At 36.6% G+C, this 23,330-nt stretch overlaps 1 protein-coding gene across 1 annotated transcript; it reads right to left on the bottom strand.

The window, feature by feature from the left end:
• Positions 1 to 417: 417 nt before the first annotated feature.
• LOC131949408 (ATPase family AAA domain-containing protein 5) lies at positions 418 to 21,848 on the bottom strand. The gene is made up of 16 exons (XM_059311294.1): positions 21,734 to 21,848; positions 11,147 to 12,640; positions 10,638 to 10,888; positions 9,959 to 10,311; positions 9,236 to 9,377; positions 7,875 to 7,970; positions 7,549 to 7,713; positions 5,782 to 5,921; positions 5,470 to 5,602; positions 5,037 to 5,258; positions 4,729 to 4,844; positions 4,003 to 4,161; positions 2,219 to 2,716; positions 1,166 to 2,025; positions 844 to 981; positions 418 to 579 (listed from the first exon to the last, which is right to left on the bottom strand). Exons 2-16 carry the CDS (start codon positions 12,628 to 12,630, stop codon positions 492 to 494), a joined length of 4,845 nt encoding a protein of 1,614 aa, XP_059167277.1. The 5' UTR covers positions 12,631 to 12,640; positions 21,734 to 21,848; the 3' UTR covers positions 418 to 491.
• Between the last annotated feature and the right edge of the window lie 1,482 nt (positions 21,849 to 23,330).

The raw sequence follows: 23,330 nt of genomic DNA, 5'->3' as shown, positions 1-23,330 counted from the left end.
GTCAAATATCAGCAGAACCCAAAAAAGAGCAACACCACATGATGAGAATACATTCAGACGCACATTTGAATGAAAACAACGGTAGCATTCTATCACATAGACAAGCTCTCAAACACTACTTTAGACAAGCCCAGCTACACAATGATTGGTTAGTTGCTGAACATACGTCAGATAACAAGGTGTCTGATGTTATGTGGGTTCCCAGAGAAATTGGTCTGCACATTTTCCCCTTGTGGTTTATTGCATTGTGAATTTTTCTGGTAGCCCAGTCTGGCATAGCTTGCTAACACTATCATGACCTGACTTCTGGGGGAGGGGGGAATATTTGATAACTGTCCAAATGAGTCCATACAGTCAGCCACACAGAAGGTTTGTAACCAGCAATTAGTTTTAAAAATTTTAATTTTTTTTACAATTCATGTGCTTAAATATATGAATATAATAATAGTATGAATAGAATGTTTGAAATCTTGGATGTCTGGTGTAGAACATCAGAGGTAGGTGCTAACCTGGTCAACATTCCAGTGGTGATACCTGCTGCTCCAATCACCAGCACTGGACTTCCTGCAGGTTCTTCTGCTGCTCAGAACAAACCAAATAATTACTAAAGACTGAGGATAAAATATTACTTGTTTTTCTTATACATAGTGTGGGTGAATATAACAGATGAATCAGACAACAGGCACTTCAGAACTTTTAAATCCAGACTCCAATGTGTTGTTTAAAAGAAGTGCAGTACTTAAATTAAGTTGGCCAAGTAGTTTCTATATTTGACCAGCTCTTAAGGCTAGATCAGAAACCTTTGGTCAGTAGTTCAAATAACTTATCTGGCCATCTACTTACCGTCTCTTGTCCTTAAGATCTTCAGCATGACAGATGGCCCTGAGAGTGGGCAGATAATCTGTGTAAAGTGCTGGGTTAGATCCTAACATGATGGGCTCAGATGTTTTGCACATCCTCCTTACAGCAGTCTCTTGTGATCTACAACAGTTTGTGGTGGTTAGAACATTCAGTCAATTATTCAGTCAATCAATCAGATAGAAGAATTCAAGTTACTTTGTAATTTTTAAAATAAACTATCATAAAATATTTTGTAGAACTGTACAGATAAGATATAAAGCACAACTAAATATCAGCCAATGAAATCAAAGAAAAACTCTACTACCTGGTGTGTGCCTTCCAGATTTCTGGTATCTTTTCCCCAACTGGCAACTCTAAAGAAGTTTTCCAATCTTGACATTCTGTAGACCCACTAGTCTGGCAGCCACTTAGCTTTGTGCCATCTCTCACACACCTGTCCCAGTGTCCCCTGCAGCTATAGCCCAGTCTCCAGCAGCCAAGGATTCTGGCTGTACCAGCTAGCTGCCAGGACCACTCACCACACACCTCATCAGGGCCAGTCTGTTCCTCATCATCCATCCCTGGACTCAGTCCTTTACTTCTATCTGAAGTTGCCAATGTAAACGTTTCTAGACAGTCAACATATGAGGTGGTATCATAGTACCTGGCCATCTCAGTTAGCACAGAAATGGTTGCACTGTTACAGACTTTATTCCATTCTGATTTAGTGGAGTCTTCTACTTGCTGAACATTTGTAGCTTCCATTTCAACAGAACTTTTAAAACCAGAATTATCTCTAGAGATGCAACTGTTTGCATCTGATGAGAATTTAACATGAGTGTCAAGGGCTGCTGGGTTATCCCCCACGTTTGTTTTGATAGAGCCATCAAGGGTTGCTGGGTTATCTCCCATGCTTGATTTAATTGGTGGATCGTCCTCATCATCACTATCAAACCAGTCACCCTGAATGATCCTTTTTCTGATTTTCTTCCTTGGCTGAGCAGAGTCATGTGACTCCACTGACTGTGTTGTAACCAAAGTGCCACTGGTGACTGGGACAGCTGACTTAGGTAAGGGGAGACAATGTAAAGCTAGCAGGTAGGTGACATCCAGCTGCAGAGCTTGTCTCAGTACATGACACAGGTACAGCAGCTCATTCAAGTCTCTGCTTTGTAGAGTGGACGACTGAAAATAGTTGACATCAATGACTTTATACAGACAACAATTTTTTTAAAACAAAGGGGTAAAAAAATACAACTATGGGCAAGAATATGTCAGCAAACATTTGTTCGGTTGCAATATGATGACACTTTTAACACACACTAACTTTAAAAAAAAACTTAAAAATTACAAGAAAATAATTGAAATTAAACCATACCTTCAGATGTTTGATCACAGAATGAATGGAAACTTTACAACCAGGGGCTAACCCTAGCATAGTTTCTTCCAGCTCTTTATGAAGTTCTGGAACTTGAACCCCACTCTCACCATCAATAATGACACCATTTTTGGCACTTGTGCCACTGGAACTTGAAGAACAAGAAGAGTTTGACTTTCCACTGTCCTCGTCATCACAGATCATCCTGCCAGCCCTTCTGCCTGGCCTCAGACAAACAAAGTCAGTGTCAGAGTCCCTGTCATCTGGCGTGTCAGTTGTGTCACACTGTGACGTCTCCTGCACCACTCTGGGGTGGGGTGGGCTCAGACATTTTTGTGCTTTGACTCGGCCCCCACCAGAGCCACACCAGTACTGCAAGTAGAGCAAGCAGCGCCTGACATCACCTTTCATGTGCTGCAACATGTTGGAGACTGACCTGCGACTCACTCGTACACCGTGGGCTAGACACACAGTACACAGGAAGCTTGTGGCTGACACCTGCACATACAAGGTTTTAATTACTTTGTTGCAAAACTTATCAGGGCAAAGGCAACAAAATAATTTTAAAAGTTTTCTGTTAGAGATTTGATAGAAAATTCTGTAGTAACGACAAAGGTAAAGATATTTTGCAGTCTACTTATACCAACTGTGCATATGAGCAATCTTTCAATAACTAATCTTTAACAGGCACGAAATATTCACTGGTCAGAGTGAGTTCATACAACAGACTAGCAATCCTTGACTGACATGTTGCGTAGTATCATGTTGGGTTAGATGTGAGACTACAAAAACATATAACATAATTTAACAACTGAAAACATTAGTTAGGACAAAGAAACTTCTAATTGAAGTTGTTTGATTTTTAAGTTTTAAAGTGAAGGTATTTGCCATTGAAAATTTATGTTTTGAATTCTTTTTGAAAATTTATTTTGAACGCAACTCTTCCAACACAAGGAAAAACCATAACTTGGGTGTAAGAATCAGGACATTACAGAGAAAAACCAGACAAGTTAGTAGCCCAGCAGCTGACCACTGGCCCTTACAAGAAGACACACACACAATCATGACATTACAGAGGAAACCAGACAAGTTAGTAGCCCAGCAGCTGACCACTGACCCTTACAAGAAGACACACACAGAATCATGACATTACAGAGGAAACCAGACAAGTTAGTAGCCCAGCAGCTGACCACTGACCCTTACAAGAAGACACACACAGAATCATGACATTACAGAGGAAACCAGACAAGTTAGTAGCCCAGCAGCTGACCACTGACCCTTACAAGAAGACACACACAGAATCATGACATTACAGAGGAAACCAGACAAGTTAGTAGCCCAGCAGCTGACCACTGACCCTTACAAGAAGACACACACAGAATCATGACATTACAGAGGAAACCAGACAAGTTAGTAGCCCAGCAGCTGACCACTGACCCTTACAAGAAGACACACACAGAATCATGACATTACAGAGGAAACCAGATTAGTTAGTAGCCCAGCAGCTGACCACTGACCCTTACAAGAAGACACACACAGAATCATGACATTACAGAGGAAACCAGACAAGTTAGTAGCCAAGCAGCTGACCACTGACCCTTACAAGAAGACACACACACAATCATGACATTACAGAGGAAACCAGACAAGTTAGTAGCCCAGCAGCTGACCACTGACCCTTACAAGAAGACACACAGAATCATGAGATAAAAGAGAAAAACCAGACAAGTTGGTGGCCCAGCAGATGACCACTGACCCTTACAAGGACCCCACAGATTCCATACCAGAGGTGGCTGCCTGTAACTGATGTGCTCATGTCTGGCTGCCAGCTGTTGACTGAAGCCAGAGTTGGTGGAGGTGAGGATGATGGGGATCTTGGTGGATGTCATGAAGTGTTGTACTGTTGACAGGAAGCCTTTGTCTTCTTCAAACACCACATCCACCTGAAGACAACAACATGTTCATTTCAAGGCTTTGGGTGAGAACCTCTAAACACGATTCAGAGAAATTTCCTACATGTACACATATTTAGTGATAGAACATTTCTCTTTTTTGCATGATCAAACATTTATAAGCATTTTCTACTAATTGTTAAAAAATGTTTATTAAATATAGTTAAATTGAAACTTATATTAAGTTAAATTATATAATCATTAACATTTTACTTATTATCAAGTTTAAAATATTTTCTTGGTACTATGAGCAGGAAAAGCTATTGCCGTTAAATTCATATTCCAGTATTTATCAGGTATTTTGCAGAAATTTAGTACGTGAGATCAGAAAATATATTAAGTGTTCCTGTCTAAATATTTAAAAGATATTTTTAGATTATGTAAATCTGATCCCTTAATATATGCCACTTATAACCACTGATGTGCTTATTTTTTTTTAGCTGTAATGCCTTTCATGTTCATACATTTAGAATATCAACCTTTGAGGTGACTATCCTTCAACAAAGGTAAACAGACAGGTATAAAATTTTGTCATTTCACATGTAACCTGGAACACACCTCATCAAATAGAATAAGAGAAGCTGAAGCAAGATTGAGTGACCCTGATGTACTGCCACCAGCAACAAGTTTCACATCAACACAGCTCTCATTCTTCTCAGCCTTGGACTTGCTTTCTTTAAAAAAAAATTGGGTAAAAAAATGAAACAAAAATATAATTAACTAATTTAAGAAAACGTATTAGACAAGATACTGGTCATTCATGACAAAAATGTATAAAATGATGCTAAACCAAAACAAATGAACTATCAAAGAATGATAACTTAAAATATAGAAAATAATTGTGTGAATACAATATTTTCTCTTACTTGAATCTTTCTTTCTGTTGTTTTCAAACAGTTTATTTTCATGTTTAGTTACTTTGCCATCTTTAGATTTTTTGTTTGCGCTACCTTCATTCGGTGCTTTACTCTCACTAGGTTTTGCTACCTTAGAGTGAGAACTGAACAGATTTGCAAAGCCAGATGCTTTAGATGCTGCTGATTTGGATTTTGTTTTCTCAGATTTCTTTGACATGTTTTTTGAGGATTCTAAAATCATACAATAAAAAATTACCTTAAAAGGATTCATTTAGGAGTAAAATACTGGTTAATTAAAGCAATTTTTTTAGAAATAGATTTTAACTGAAGAAAAATGCTTCAGATGATTTAAAAATTTATTTTTTCAGTTTTCTTACATTATTTCTCACATCTATTTAGAACAAAACTATATATTTAAAAAGGCGTGGGTGAAAGTTCCCACCTGTAGGTAGATTGTCTTGTGGCGCAGGTGTGGCAACTTTATTCTGAGCTACTCTGTGTGACTGCGTGGCCTCCTCTAGCTGTGACAGGAGCTGTTTGCCACTACGCAGGGATGATGAGTTCACCTCAAACACCTGCATCAGGGGCGACATAAGTTGGTGATAAATATCTTTAAAACAAAACCTCAAAAATAAGATCTTTTGTTACTTTTTGTTAAAAAATCATCATCAAACAGACCTTATAGTCTAGCTCCTAAGCTAAAGCATTTTAACAGACCTTAATCTAGCCCCTGAGCTAAAGTGTTTAAACAGACCTTAAAGTCTAGCTCCTGAGCTAAAGCGTAGACTGAAGATGTTTTCCCACAGCCATGTGGTCCAGTGATGAGAAAAGTATTGCAGAGAGCTGAGTCCTCGTCCTCGCTGTCTGTGAAATCACTGTCTGACCAAGTGCTTGCTGGTGAGTAATTTAAAATAAATTGTAGCAGAAATCACTGTCTGACCAAGTGCTTGCTGGTGAGTAATTGAAAATAAATTGTAGCAGAAATCACTGTCTGACCAAGTGCTTGCTGGTGAGTAATTTAAAATAAATTGTAGCAGAAATCACTGTCTGACCAAGTGCTTGCTGGTGAGTAATTTAAAATAAATTGTAGCAGAAATCACTGTCTGACCAAGTGCTTGCTGGTGAGTAATTTAAAATAAATTGTAGCAGAAATCACTGTCTGACCAAGTGCTTGCTGGTGAGTAATTTAAAATAAATTGTAGCAGAAATCACTGTCTGACCAGGTGCTTGCTGGTGAGTAATTTAAAATAAATTGTAGCAGAAATCACTGTCTGACCAAGTGCTTGCTGGTGAGTAATTTAAAATAAATTGTAGCAGAAATCACTGTCTGACCAAGTGCTTGCTGGTGAGTAATTTAAAATAAATTGTAGCAGAAATCACCGTCTGACCAGGTGCTTGCTGGTGAGTAATTTAAAATAAATTGTAGCAGAAATCACAGTTTGACCAGGTGCTTGCTGGTGAGTAATTTAAAATAAATTGTAGCAGAAATCACCGTCTGACCAGGTGCTTGCTGGTGAGTAATTTAAAATAAATTGTAGCAGAAATCACTGTCTGACCAAGTGCTTGCTGGTGAGTAATTTAAAATACATTGTAGCAGAAATCACTGTCTGACCAAGTGCTTGCTGGTGAGTAATTTAAAATAAATTGTAGCAGAAATCACTGTCTGACCAAGTGCTTGCTGGTGAGTAATTTAAAATAAATTGTAGCAGAAATCACTGTCTCATTTAAAATAAATTGTAACACTGCTACTGCTGAAAAGTGCTACAGTCCCATGAGTGGTGCCAACAGAACTACAATTCCAAAAGTGGTTACATAAGGTGCTTTTGTCCCAAAAATAGCTATATGAGGGGCCAGAGTCACAGGTCAATTGACTATTTCTAACCGACATCTATTGTCACAGATAAAAGACATCTATTGTCAGAGATAAAAGACATCTATTGTCACAGATAAAAGACATCTATTGTCAGAGATAAAAGACATCTATTGTCAGAGATAAAAGACATCTATTGTCAGAGATAAAAGACATCTATTGTCACAGATAAAAGACATCTATTGTCAGAGATAAAAGACATCTATTGTCACAGATAAAAGACATCTATTGTCAGAGATAAAAGACATTTATTGTCAGAGATAAAAAGACATCTATTGTCACAGATAAAAGACATCTATTGTCAGAGATAAAAGACATCTATTGTCACAGATAAAAGACATCTATTGTCTGAGATAAAAGACATCTATTGTCAGAGATAAAAGACATCTATTGTCAGAGATAAAGACATCTGTTGTCAGAGATAAAGACATCTGTTGTCAGAGATAAAGACATCTGTTGTCAGAGATAAAGACATCTGTTGTCAGAGATAAAGACATCTGTTGTCAGAGATAAAAGACATCTATTGTCACAGATAAAAGACATCTATTGTCACAGATAAAAGACATCTATTGTCAGAGATAAAAGACATCTATTGTCACAGATAAAAGACATCTATTGTCAGAGATAAAAAAAGAGCAAAAAGTCACTCACTTCCTTTAGTTTTAGACTTCATCTTGGTTGAGTTCTCCTTCCTTGCTTCCCTTTGCATGAGATTCTTCCACTCTAGCAGCCAGTGCTTGAGCTGTTTGACAGCTGCAACATTGCCAATGATTTGCTCTGAGCTCTCTGGTTGATGCAGCTCAGTCCACAAACAGTCTGGGGAAGTCAGCAAGTCAAATCCAGTCTAATGGCCACATACAAGAAAATACAATAACATGGCAATAACTTAATTTTTTACCTACAAACTACCCCAATTAAAACATTAAATCAAACCTTAGTGCAAAAAAACAAGACATTAGACTAAATGACCAAATCACCTTTAGGGTCAGACCATGTTTTTGTACCAGGTGTTGAAGCAGGGGACGGGCTGTCGTCAACAATTACCACATCAGGATCAGCCAACTCAGTTGACTCTTCATGTTGATAAGAGAATACAAAATCATTGGGTCTAAATTTTTATAAATTGCAGAGTCAAAGAGAAAAATCCTACATATTTCTGGATCTAGGAGAGATCCCCATCAATTACTCCCCTTCTTGATTAGTTTAGAAACTAGACATGCCTAGGTATTCTACAAAATGGGTTGCCTGAATACAAAATAAATTGAATAGTATACTTTAGGGACTCCATTTAATACAAAATATGGAAACCAGCTGATTATATCCAGAACAATTGCTAACCTATATATAACAATCCCTAATTAAAATCCAATCTCTAACCTAACAACTATCTGTAACCTTACCCTAAGGTATCCCTAATGCTAACCCTAATTCTATCCTTATACCAGAGGTGTATTCAACGCTTTCTTACATAAGTTTAAGACCATTAGATCTAGGCCCTAAACCTAACCTAAAAACTATCTGTAACCTTACCCTAAGGTATCCCTAATGCTAACCCTAATTCTATCCTTATACCAGAGGTGTATTCAACGCCTTTTAATATAAGTTTAAGACAATTAGATCTAGGCCCTATTTGATCACATGTAACCACATCATAATAAGCCTACATAAGTGTTTTGTATTAAAAGTTAAAACGTAGACTGAGTGGGTATTACGGGTCAGATTGGAATAGGTTAGGATAGTCTCGTACTTGGGGTGGGGTGGGGGTGGGTGGGGTGGGTGAGAGTTGAGTTCACCCTACTGTGTAGTGACCCAGTGTGTTGTAATCCCAAAAAAAAGGCGAGTGAACGGTTGTAGGGGGTGAGTCAGTGGGTTAGTTGCTAGTGATTAAGACGAGGGCTACGCTTGAATGTATTTGAGACGGAATAAAAGTAGCGAACAAAGTCACGAAGCGTTGTTGTTTGTCTAACCCGAACATAACAGTGGGTTTTTTCCTTCAAATATTTAGTAAAAAACTAAAAATAACCTTGTTAAAATTAGATATTTAAATAAAAGAGCTTGTAGAATGTGCTTGTACGCTCTTGCATTGTAAGCCTCACTGTCAGCGCAACCATGAATCGAAATAAGAGTCTAGGTCGGCGTAAAACTTTTCTGTCATTCTTTTAGGAATAAACAGTTCCTTAATATGGAAAAGTTACATATCTGCTTCAGATAATCATATAAAGAAGCCCTTTTCCTCATTCATTTACAATCAATTAGTAGTTTAACTTATTAGTAAGGCTGGCATAATGTCCTGCCCCCATATTTTACATAGATAAAAAACACAGCCGAGTGATATTACCAGATATGAGATTGCAGCTTAGTAGCCTAGCCTGCAAGTTGCTGTAGACTTGAGAAAATGGAAACTTAGGATCTGATAACTGGAAATGTTGAAGTACTTGATTCACCTGCATGTCTTGTAGGGCTGGCAACAAGGATAAGTTCTGGGGGAAAATAATCAAAGATTAGAGGGATAGCCTAGAGACTGCAGACAACAAAATTAATTCAAGCTTTGGTGAAGCAGGCACAAGTCATGCTGGGGCTGTACAGCAGACATGGATAGATGGATGCCTGCTATTATCAACAGTTAATAATTAGTTAAATCTACAGATCAGCTGTCATCAGCTGACTTAATTAAAACAAAACATGCTGAATACTAGCAATCCCAATATCAATGAACGATCAAGCCAAGGTTACTACTCAACAAGAAATGGGAGTGAAAGTTACCAGAAAGAAACTGAATTTAAGTTTAAAGTGTTTTATAAAAGAATTTTTAAAATTTCAAATTTAAGGAAGGCAAATTGAGAATACAATCAAATCAATCAAACCACTAATGAACTTACATGTCAAAATGGTAAGAATACAGTGACAACAGTACATGTTAGCTCTGTCTAATTTAAACAAAAAATTGGTATAGCTTTACACATACAAAAATAAGTTATTAAATACTCTACTTCAAAGTACAAAATTTTCTAGATAACATTATTAACATTGAAAAACCAAACAACTTAGAAGCACCTCTCACCTGAGAAACCAAGTTGCCAGAAAAATCTTTCACCCTAAAGCAACTCCAACTAGAAGAGTTCCACTTGACCGTGTCCAGTGAACTGCCTACTAATCTCTCTTTAAGATTTAAATTGGCTGGAACATGGCAGGATGTGCTCGGCAACTGCTGGACATGGCTAACTTCAGGCCAGGGGGGATAATCCAGTGAAATGGTTTGACTAGTGGATATTGTGATTTGACGCTTCAACTCCTCTGGTATGCCACTCATTAAAAATTCTCTCCGTCTCCTCAAGGTTTCAGGATCCTCTTTGGGAACAGCTGGCTTTTGATCTTCTTTTGTTTTTACAAGTGTAAAAATTGGTGCTAATTTACCTGAAAGCATTTTTAGACATGAAAACAAAATCAACAGATGAGTAATAATAGTAAAATAAAAAAATAAACAACAGTAAGAAAATTCCAAGAATTATTAAAAGCCCAAATACAAGCACTGTATTAAGTTGATGGGTCTGCCTAGATGATTTATTTAATTAATTTATTTGTGTATTAGTGTTAATAATAAATACTTTTGAGTACTTTTATTAAGGAATACTTATCTATAAATATTTCATTTTTTGTGCACCGTAGATAAGTTAAGTAGGCTGCTCGTGCTACAATATTTTTAAGCTCCAAGTAGAAATAAATTCAATTTGTTTTATTACCAGTAGTCTTTTTGGTGGGCTTTCTCTTGCTGCTTTTAGACAAATCAGTGTCTTCGCTGCTGTCACTGTCAACTTCCATGACGTCATCTTCCACCTCCACAAACTTGACGGAGCGAGATATTCTAGAGCTGCGTCTTAGTGTGGGATATTCAGGTGTGTTGACTAGGTCAGCTGTGCTCTCAGGTGTGCTGACCACAGCTGGTGTGTCAGTAGACAATGACGAACTTAAATCGTCTGAGTGACCTTTGACCCTGGAAAACATAGTAGTGCACTAATTAAAAGATGACAGTATGAACAAATGCTTATGTTGGACTTCAATAAACCACAAATCTAAAATAGATCTGCATCACACTGTTCTTATGTTAAATGATCAACCACTAATTAAGTTATTAACAATCCAAATAGAAGGAAATATATTATGTAAACTTAAACCATGAGAAATCAGAATTAAACTTAAAACAATGTTGAGCAGCTATTGAATTATTACTAAGAAACACTTGAATATATACCTTAAGTTTCTCTTACTTTCCCTTCTATTAGAAGATGTGTTTTTAGAAGAGCTTGACTGGCCTAGGACCTCTCTACTGCTATTAGGTTGGTGACACAAAGTACTGGCTTCACCCAACTTCTTGCAGTGATCATCAGATTTCTTGGTTTTTCCTTCAGTTGTCTGGGCCTGCCCATCAGATTTCTTGGTTTGTCCTTCAGATGTCTGGGCCTGCCCATCAGATTTCTTGGTTTTTCCTTCAGTTGTCTGGGCCTGCCCATCAGATTTCTTGGTTTGTCCTTCAGATGTCTGGGCCTGCCCATCAGATTTCTTGATTTTTCCTTCAGTTGTCTGGGCCTGCCCATCAGATTTCTTGATATCTCCACTTTTCTTGCTAAAACCATCATTTTGGGGAGGAAGTTGTAGACTTATATCCTTCTTGTGTTCTGATTTAGACAAAGACAATCCCTTTTTGCCAAAACAAAGTGTTGACTGCGAGTGTTTAGAGTGAGATCCAGCAGAGCCCTCAGTGATTGCATTAGATAAATCCTCTGAGGTCAATGCTTTAGAATTAAAAACTGAGCCAGGGTCTACAGATTTACTGATAGATTCAATCTTTGGATTGACACATTTTGCAGTATCTTCTTTATTTTTAAATTTCTGAGATTTGGATTCGGTTTTTGGAACTTCCTCAATTTTTCTTTTCTTAGAAAAGAAATTCAGAATGTTACTTCCCTTAGGTTCAGCATCTTCTATTGTCTCAGTACTAAGAAGGATAATATCATCAGCATTCTCTTCTGACTTGTGTGCTGCAGGTGAGGGCTTGTCAGGGGAGTGAGATCTTTTACAAGCATTCCTTTTACCAGAGTGTACCTCTGCAGTCACCAGCATTGTTGCAGAAGCTTTGTGATGGCTAGGCTGGACTGGGCTGTTGACAGTCTTGGTGAAATATGATGTTATAGACTTGCACTTGACAGGTGCAGCATGGGTATCAGGGGCTGCTTCATCAGGGTCAGAGGTTACTTCTGTTACATTCTGTTTACCAGGGGGTTTGAAAAGGTTGAGAAACTCCTTATAGGACATCTGTGATTTGTCAGCATTATCCTCAACTGAATGATTTATTTTCTTGGCTTTCTCCACACTAGAGTTACTGATGTGATTGGTGATACTTCCTGTAGATGTTGAGCTGTGGCTTACAGCTGTGGGAAACTGTTTTAGGCTAGCTTGTTCCAGCTTATGGTGTGAGCTGGATTTTTGTGATGATTTGTTCACTGGTTTATCCCCTGATGCTAGCTGCTGAAGATAATCTTCATAAGAAACAGATTCAGCAATTTGGTGGGGAGCTGGGTCTGAAGACTTTTGTGGGGCGGGCGCTGGTGAATTCAGTTTGGCACTCCTTCCATTTGACAATGACATACTTTTTCTTTTCTTTTCTTGTGTAGACTTTGGTGTATGAGACAGAGAAGATTCAGGCTCTGTATTGTAGTTACTATGAATGGAAGTCATTTTGATAAGTCTGGAAATAAAAAGACAAAATTTAATTCAAAGAACTTTGTTTTAAAACATCTTGAATATTATAGCCTAGGCTACCTTGGTTCAGTCAAGTGCTAGAATAAATAAATAATCGAATTATTCTGTAATCATTTTAAATGAACACAGAAAGTTGTAAATCCAATAAAATTGGAATTATTCCTAACCTAATCCACAATAATAAATTATTATCAGTTATAAATTAATCATGCTAAGACCAAAGAGTTCTGAGTTATAGCTTTATTCAAAAAACATAAATCAGTATTGCGCAAGTAACAAGCCTAATCAAAATTCAGCCTATATAGACCTATTTAGCCTACTATTAGAGTATTTTTAGATAATTTGAGTACATTTTATTGAACTGTGTAAGGGGTATTCACGGTTACTTTTACTTGTTGATGCTGTTAAGTTACAATAGTTATTACAATTAGTAATTAGGAGAATACTAAAGTGTAGGGTTAATGATACTTAAATAACTGCAGATTTAGTAAAATATAATATTCAAGGTTGCTATTCAGACCTGGGTCTGTATAGCAAAGGTTCATTATACGGACCTGGCATGGCTTAGTTACACAGAACCTGTATTGAACCGTATACATTTAAATTTAATGCATTGTTTGTTGTGATTTTTTTGAGTGGATTTGCAGCATTTTTAACCAGTATATAGGCAGCATTAAATTTAATATTTCACTCTATAGGCATAACTGGCAATAATTCCTCACGTCATCTAATTTTCTTATAACTAGGCCCCTAAAAACAAACCAAAGGACATGTGGCAGCATGGCTGAGTGGGGAGCATGTCATCTGAATTAATTTTGTATAAACCTAAGTCTGTGGGCCTACTTGTCAATGTTTATTTTCCTTCAAAATGCTAATGACTGACCAGGGTCAGCATAGCCAATGCAGAGTCACAAACTATACAGACCCAGGTTTTAAATCAAAGATTTATAGATCTACCTCTAGATTCTAGATCCAAATTTCATTGTCAAAATGCAGCGTTATCCTCCCCTACAAAAAATACTTTGACGACCCAAAATATGTGATTATAATAAATTGTACGCATCAGCATCTAAACCTCTTTGTTTTGAAGGAGTGGCTAGATCTAGCGGCTAGAAAATCTAGATTTCTATGCCAAAAAGCTAAACTAGATCTAGTAAACAGCGAAACTGCCTTCACTAGTAAACTAGTATTTTAGTAATTGTGACTAGAGATTCTAGATATAGGTATTTAGTATTGATTAAGGGTAGAGATAGGCTTAGTAATAGTTTAGGGCTTAATAGCTAAGTCACAACTAGATAATAATAAGGCCTTATAATATTAGGCTAATTTTTAAATATTAGATCTAGGCCCTAAAAGTCAAAGAAAAGTAAGAAACTGAGGAAGTATTCAAAGTAAGGAAGAAAGTCCAGTCCGAGTTACAGTAAAACTCCATTTTAGCATATTGTATTCGCCGCTTCACGTGCACCTCTGGTTGAGCGTATTTTATTATGTCAAAACATACAAAAACGTTAGGAAAACACTAGGATTAAGTAGGAGATTAGATATGGATCTACTTATTATTTAATATATGTGTGTTTTTTAATTGGAAAAGGTAAAAAAACATTTTACTTAAGCATTAGGGCATACGGGTCCAATTAAAATAAATAACATGTGATCTTTGGCGGGAGAAAAATCCCTACATGGTGAAGGGTTCAGTAAAACCTTAGTTTAGCGTCATAAATTCCAACGAAGCTAGATCTAGTAATGTGCGATGGAGGTAACTAATGAATATTTCTTTCATTGGTTGTGACTCTAATTAATAAAGAGAGTGTCTATTGGTAGTTTACTACAAATAGCCCTCAGAAGGCTATTCGTACTTAGCTATTTTTAGCCGACCAATCAAATTTATTATTTTTATTAACTTGTGTATGACATTCCAATTTTGAAGCTGGTTGTAACTTTTCCGGTGGTCGAAGTGGTTGTGCATTAGCTAGTTTGTTTTCGAGGTGTGGGTTCTAGTTTTTTTTTCTTCTATTTTTCTTTTTTTTAAAAATTTAACTTAAGGATTATGGTTAAGCCTTAGGGTTAGGCATAGGGCTAGGGTTAGGCATAGGGTTAGGTATTAGGGTTAGGTTTAAGGTTAGTGATAAGGTCAGTTCTGAAAAATAATTAGTTCTCGATCTACACAACATGAAAAATCACAGAAACAATGCCTCACGTTGATTGGTCAGAGTACGAATAGCCTTCATAGGGCTATTTGTAGTGAAGTACGAATAGCCGCAGCCTTAATAAAATTATCAGTAATATCAGCATACGTCGTTGTGAGTTCATATATGTTTATTGGCCGATGCTAGCCGGAAAAAGATACGTATGCGCAATGGAGAGAAACTACGACTTGCCATCAGGGTGATTTTTTCGATGGTACTCAACTGCGCATGCGTGTGTTTACAAACCTAACCCTATCCCTCACCCTAACCCTAGGTCACTGCGCATGCGCAGAGCTATATTTTGCCGACTAAGTTGAGACGTTGGGGAGAAAAACCTTCTTCCGAGTAGTCACTTTGATGTTTATTTATAGATCTAGTATCATGAGTGCAAGATATTTTTAACAATACAAACTTAACCTAGATCTAGATTCTCTACTTGCATTTATGAGTTTCTCCTTAAATGACACGAACCTATTTTCAACAGAAAAAAAAAAAAAGCTAAATCAAATCTAGACAGAGCACATTCAAATTCAATATTCCAAATTGGGATTTTACTCAAGTTTTGACAAAAAAATATTAGGCCTAACAAAAATTAAAACAAAAGTTCATAAAGAAATACTAATCTAGATCTAGATCTCTAGATCTAATAAATAAATTATAGGCCTAGTGTTTTTGTGTGTTTTGGTTGTGTTTATAACAGTGGCGTAGCTAGGATTTTTGGGCCCCTATGCAAAAAGTTTTAGTGGGCCCATGAGAGGCGTAGCGACCCTTCCCAGCGAAAAACTTTCGATTTGCACCCCCCCCCCCCCTCAAACACTTTCCAAAAAGGGCCCCTATGCCTTGCCTTGCTTACGCTAGCTTTACGGTAGCTACGTCACTGGTTTATAAACATAATGCTTAACTGGAGTTGAACGTGAAGCGGAGAATAAAATACTCTAAAATGTCTGTGTTTTCAGATCTGTTGATTGCTTATTAGTTGGCGAAGGATATGACCCCTCAGATTGGGTTGACCTTTTGAGTTGATTGTAACCTGGATGGTGGGTGAGTCAGCAGGGAAAAGTTCCGGGCAGTCTTCTTCAGGTAGATCCAATATGGCGGTTGTGGCTGAAAAGGGTTGGGCCCTGGATTTCATTAAACCCCCCGGACCGTAGTCCGGGTGGCTCCTCCCCAAGTCTCTCGACCAAGGGGGAACATCCAAGGGCGCAACCCCTTTGCTGGCATAGACTATATTTGCATATGTCGTCGAGCTAGGCTGTGACATTGTTGGATGAGAAAATGAGTAATCTTTAGTAAAAGGCGAAAGATTTACTCGATGTGAAGAGAAACCAGATTTTTGGGCCCCTATGCAAAAAATTTTAATGGGCCCATGAGAGGCGTAGCGACCCTTCCCGGTAGGCCGTTCGGTTCAACGCTTCCGGGTTTGTCATTTTCGTGGCATCTCACGGCTCATGCGCTTACTAAAAATGGCGACCAGTTTCGCTTTCACTAAACGGTAGAGGGATAAAACTAATAATTACGAGGCCATCGTTAATTTTAGACTATCCGTTTAGAACTATCCGTTTCTATTTCAGTCTGTTATTTAAGAATTCCCAGATGTACTTTTGACCTAATTTCTTTGTTTGTCTCGCAAGCGACGCGTTAGTGAAAATAGCTCTATGAATTCTTGTCTTTTATATCAAATAACTCTTACATATCGCTTCCAGATGCAAACCAGCTTATGTCAGATGTAAACTCTAAAGTATTAATTTTACACACATTACCATTAACTGGTAATAATTTATTGTGTTAATGAGATATGTGCGTGGGAAAACGATCACCCCCCAATAATGCCATTTTATTATAATCTTGCTTAGTGAAAACGAGGCGCGGGAAAATGTGTGCTGCGCAAGAATCCAATCATTTGGCTAGATTTATGACTTTTTTTTTTATGTCACACCTAAAAATAGAATGTTTACGCTTTCTTCATTGATGATCGTTTTTATAACTGAAAGTATGGATTATTAGTTAGATTGCAGGTTTTGTAACTTGGTATACTTACCATTTATCAATTTTAAAAGCATAGCATCCTGATTGTGTACAAATATACTAATATAGTCATAAAACACAGAAACATTAAGTTATAATTGCGATGTGCCACACCCCCTCAAGAAAACATGTGTTTATTAAGCAGGGATGTGACCAGATCAGGAAAAAAATTAGGAAATTTTCTTCGGATAATAACTCAATATGTTTTATCTACTTTTTATCGCAGTTAAGCAGCTTCATACTGTTACTGTACTAATTAATTGTTTAATGAAGTTAATATTTTTAATACAAGAAGTTTATGTTACTCTAAAATATTTAACATTGAAAGTCTTGTCTAATTGCAATTTAATGTTTACCTTATAAACAACTTTTTAAAAATTACAATGGAAAAAAAGTAGCAATTAAGTTTTATTTTACCATTAAGCTAATTTAAACTGTACTAATCCAGTGTACATTCTAGATGTACTCCTGTTTTCAATTTTAAATAGGGGGCCTAATGCCTTATATTCTTTTAAAGATTGGATTGGTAAAAATATGTGTTTTCAACTGTAAAGAGCCTAGATTAAGATTAGTTATAATTTGAAAGTTTTAGGTTCATGTGATGAAAAAATGAAATGGACCAGCTAAAATTAGAAAGGGTCTGACGTGTGAACCAAAGTTAATCATTTTGATAGCCAAGCCATATCGATATTTATGTTTTTTGGAATAAATGTAAATTGTTAGGGGTCATCCACGTTTTTTTTGACGATATTTACCTCCCCTCTCTCCTACAAAAGCCAGACTCCCCCCCCCCTATAATGACGTCACATCTCAGTCATCAAATGCTCCCCCCCTCGAAATTAATTTGATTTTTTTTTTTTAAACATCGATTTTTTTCTAAAATATTGTCTGAGGTCGACCAACAAAGGGTATTTTATTCAATCTCTATTACAATGCTTTACAACAGTTTTTTAATAGCGTCTAAAATGCAGTTGTTTCTAACGTTACTTTTTTAAAATACAAAAAAATGACGTTACACTATCTTACGAGTGTGACGTTATTTATGGAAGACCTCTGAACATATTTTTTCTTCCACAAACAAGACACGGTCGTAGTCACGTTGAGTTTAGTTGTTTTTTTTATCTGTAGGCCTACGAAGCATACGTATTGCAGGAACAGCCATTTGAAATTGACTGTGACGTCATTTTTTTCCACAAGCAGTACTTGGGGTCAAGGTGAGGTCACAAGAGCCACCGTTGCTACGGGGTGGGGCGAGTTAGTCTAGTCATTTTGCAAGGATTTCAATATAAATTTGAGATTGCGAAATAAAATAGAATCAGAGAGAAACTCTAGATTTAGACGGGTTAAAATACCGATAGGTAAATTAGGCTATATCGATAGCTAGATAACCAGGCTTAAGAGATGTCAGTTTCATTTGAATAACTGCATTATTTTAGATTACCTTTTCCCGTGTAGTTGATAAATAGTAAACTGAATATAGCGGAAAATTTGGACTAAAAAAAGTGTGCTTTGAAAAATTCGAAAGTCCGCCGAAATTCCGAATCTTAATCTACATTTAATCTTGATCTAGCACTGTCAGACCTAGCGCAATCGACCAATCGAAAAGAAATGCGCATATTCGAGTGTCCGTTTGACCTAAGTATAGTACAGTAGTTGTCAATTTAAATTTAAATACGAATAAGTGGAATGAGCATGTTGGCCCTTTCCGTAGAAGACATTTCCGTTTTTTTTCCTAATTTTTTTAAAATTTCGTAAAAAATCGACAAAAATTGAAAGACGGCGGAAAAAATTCGGCGAAAATTAAATCAGCGGAGGAAAATCGCAACTAAAACGGAAAAATCGGATTTCCGCTAAAATTCGGAAAAGTCACATCCCTGATTAAGCTGTTAAACTTAATCTCACTTTACAGCAGTAATTAGGATTCATTTTCAAATTTTTATCACTTATTGGGTAAGATTAAGCACATTTTTACTAAAAATAAAAAAAAGATAAAAGCAAATTCTGTTTTAATGAAGATCACGGGTCAATTTTTTTTTCCTTCTGTCAAGTTCATTGGAGGTTGCCACAGACTGACCTGACTTTGGAATTTTTTTCAGTAATAATGACTTTACACAGAAAGTTAAAATATGTTAAATTAGCTTAGTTTACTAGTGTTCTAGCTATTATTGATACATTTTTAATAAAAAAAAAATGGTAATCCCTTAGTTTAGCGTCGGTTATTATTCCGGAATCGTATAGCAGTAAAAAACAGTAAAACAATGCCAAAGTCTGTCACACACTTCCGGAATTCACCGGAAGTACCGTAAACCATACTTTATTTGGCGTCTTCTTTTATTTTTATACAGAATGTTTAAAATTTGGATAGATTTATTTTTGTAATCATTTTTACATTTTGTATTCATTTTTACTATTTTTGTAATCTAGATTTTTTTACTTGGCCTAGCAGCTAGATATCTAGCTAGATCTAGATCTAATTAATTAATGGTCGCAAATCCGCTGCAAGCCAAAAACATTAAATTATTACATTTGATACATTATTTATATTTATATTAATAGGCTATATGTTTTTATTTTTAGATCTACTAATTTAAATCTACTATTATATTTATTCTTGTTTCCTTTTGTCGATTAAACTTAAAAAAATAAAACATTAATTTAAATTTAATTTACTACAATCGACTTTCAATTTATTATTATTTCAATGGTCAAATAAACCATGGTTTACCGTAACTCTAATTACCGAAACTCAACAAACATTACCCGATAATTTCCGACGCTAAACTAAGGGATTACCAAAAAAATCATTCTGTAATTCTCATCAAAAAGCCTACTTCCCGGCGACGATTTGCACCCCCCCCACCCTCAAACACTTTCCAAAAAGGGCCCCTATGCCTTGCCGGTAATCTATCGTTTTGGGTACGTAAAATCGCCCGCGACTTGTAATGTGAAAACCAGGTGACTCCTTAAATTTTAATAATTATTTCACATTTTGAGGAGGATTTATGTTTTTTAAAATACAAAAATGTTTCCTTGTTTCATTTATCTACCTGTTTTTAAAGAATTGAATTAAAACTTTTCAGTAATAAATGAAGACTAGCGATGTTTCCAACAGATGCAATCTTGCTCATTTACTATAGCAGCCATCTTGTTTAAGTTTTATTTTTATAAGCTTTTAGCGTGAGATCAGGGGGAAGCCACTCTTTTACAAATGGCTGCTGTTTATATAGTATATAGCAAATCTTGCTCTCAGACACTGCTGTTTAAAGTTAATTTCTGGCCTATATCGATATATGTAGCCATTGATTTAGGTTTATTATTCATTTATCTATAATATTTGACACAAACATATGACAATATACTCCTATTAAAGCCTTGACAATGAGGTAACGTTTTCGTACATTAATAGCCGCGGGCGATTTTACGTACCCAAAACGATAGATTACCGCCTTGCCTTGCTTACGCTAGCTTTACGGTAGCTACGTCACTGATTTATGAACATAATGCTTAACTGGAGGTGAACGTGAAGCGGAGAATAAAATACGCTAAAATGTCTGTGTTTTCAGTTTTACCTTTACCAGTTTACCAGAGTTACCACCTACCGTGCTTAGTTTAGGTCAGTTTAGAACTTTCATTTACTATGATTTAGGCTATGAACATAAATTGAGAGAAATCTTATAAATAAATGAATTATATTAATATTGCATGTTGTATTAATTTACAAGAAAATAAATAAAGTTAGATCTAGATTCTAGATCGTAGGTCTATGTGAGGTCCTAGAAATTTGTTGTGATTCGCGCGCTTAGTCGAACATTAGTTGCTTCCCTTTTCTAATCTGATATCATGGTATATTGTGCTTTAAGAACACTATTAAATGGTACAAAATTTGAAACTAAAACAAGGAAGTGGCTATTGGGACCCGGGTCCTAATAGCCTCGGCCGCTATTGGGACCCGGGTCCTAATAGCCTCGGCCGCTATTGGGACCCGGGTCCTAATAGCCTTGGCCGCTATTGGGACCCGGCATTAAGTTCAACCTGTATTAAAATTATACCTTTTATGTTTATTTGATTTTTCTTGTGGATTTGCTCGTATTTTGTTGTCTTTTATTGTAATTAGTTATGCGGATTATCTAGCGTTAGTTCTTGTGTTGCTATTTCTAAATACCCTATATTTAGCTGTATATACAAAATCATTAAATATATGTGTTTATCGTAAGACGTCGTGGTCGAGAGGAGAACGAGTATCTCCCGCATCTCGATCAGTTACGGGATCGGAACTTATCAAAGCTCTAGTTTTTGCGTGAAGTAAGTGTATTTATCTATTCGTGTTCAAGAAAACGGCCCTGGTAGCTGTAGTCCGCAGCAACAAACACATTTTTACATGCGCGCTCAACATTCGCTCGGCCATAGAAGTTCATACCATAGGGCATAGGCCATAATTCTATTATAGACCTAACGACACCCGCTCATCATAACATTTCTCAGTAATGATATCGGGTATTTAAAGCAAGATCTCAGTATATCATTTAGAATTACAAGGAAAAAAATCACAACAGAAAAGATATATTATGCATCTTAAAAGAATTTTTGTATAACTAAATCTAAACAATTCTATTGGCTGGTCCCAATAGCGGCCGAGGCTATTAGGACCCGGGTCCCAATAGCGGCCGTGGCTATTGGGACCCGGGTCCGAATAGATGCATCCCTAAAACAAAGCCCAAGAAACGCGCAGTGTTAAATAAATTTTCGATTACAAATAATTTCCAAAATTGAATTAATAACTCATCAAAACAAATAATTTATTTCTGTGTGTCTTTGTCCTAAATAAATTTACTATAATCCTACAATGAACAGTAAGACTTGACTATTACCATGTATTAGAGTAGAATTAAATTAAGGCTTATAATTTAAGTACTAGGAATACACTTTTGAGAAAATTAGTAGCCTACTAATAACAAAAAAATATTGATAACTGACAATATTGTTAGAACTTTAAAGTAATTTTATTTTCTACTGAAACATGTCGCAGCTGCCCAACAGACTCAAGACAGCAGAGCCGGCGTTAGGAATACGCGGGGCCTAGGGCCAACCATCCGCGCGGGGCCTTTCCATTATATATATATATATATATATATATATATATATATATATATATATATATATATATATATATATATATATATATGTATGTATGTATAAAGGCCTATATAATGTGATGTACACATAATAACACAAATGTTTTGGAGTTTATAAGCTAATGTCAAACTTTCCACTATAATAACAGATTTTTATCTCTCCCATGTATTAACCCAATGTTCGTAGTTGTTTTTTTTCCTTTGCTAAGATATTAAATCACTTTTGACAGTTATGTAATTCATACCAAATCACTTAAGAAAATTTAATCACGTGCCGAATAATTAGGAAAATAAAGTTTACAATACAGCGAACTCGGCCTGATGTATCAAAACAGTATAGACTTCAACATTTCAAAATTCGTTTAGAATTCATACAATATTTTAAAACCAAAAACATTATTGTCTTAATTATTGAACGGGTGAATCCTTAATGTGACACAACATAACAACAGTTTTAACTTTCTTCCAAAAAATAATTATAAATCACTCTGTTTAATGGCGCCTGATATAGATCCTAAGGCCCCCCCCCCCCCTCGTCGCCCTCCTCCCACCCCTCTGCACGCAACTGAATGTTAACTTTTTTATACCAAGACAAGTAAGCCTACATATAGAGTTTCTTCCAGGCATCTCTTCGGGGGGGCATGCCCCCCCCCCCCCCCCGAAAAATCTACCCCCTCCCCCCCGAAAATTTCATGTGCCCCTCCCCCCTGGAGAAAAAAGTCTGGAAGAAACACTTTACATATACGACATTATACGACATCTACAACAAGAAATTCAGGACTAGAGTTCATCAGGTCACTAACTGTCTACTACAGACATCCCGTCTGCTCACTAAAAGGACGTCTTCATGGGTCCGCATACAATAGGGTATCTCTTTACGTCGTGGGCTAATTCTCGACCGCCATCTCCAGTCAGCTCAGGTCAAATGCCAAGCGACCGTACCCTACACAAAGGGGAGGTGTGACACTATTTTTGTATCGAATTTCGGCCTGTCCCAGTTCAGGTGGGACTCACCAACATCAACCGTGGCCTCGGTTATAACAATCAACAACGTCGGCATTCGACCATTTAGTTTTTCCCAATTGAATTCAGCAACAATTTTTTTTAAGTTTACGAACTAATTCAGATAACAATGACGGTGCTGAAGCGCGGGGCCCCTTCAAGCAGTTGAATTTTTTTAAACATCGATATTTTTAAAAAATCTTGTCTGAACTCTGTCAAAATAGAGTACTTTAATCAATTCCTATTACAATTTATTAAAACAGTTATCTAAAACGCGAAATAACGGCTAAAATTCGTTTTCTAACATTGCTTTTTTATAATGCAAAAGTGT

The sequence above is a fragment of the Physella acuta genome, unplaced genomic scaffold (assembly GCF_028476545.2).
Source record: "Physella acuta isolate Inbredline_101_S28 unplaced genomic scaffold, ASM2847654v3 ptg000694l, whole genome shotgun sequence".
Taxonomy (NCBI): Eukaryota; Metazoa; Mollusca; class Gastropoda; family Physidae; genus Physella; species Physella acuta.
The sequence above is the reverse complement of the archived record's forward strand: the minus strand, read 5'-3'. Positions and strand labels throughout refer to the sequence as shown.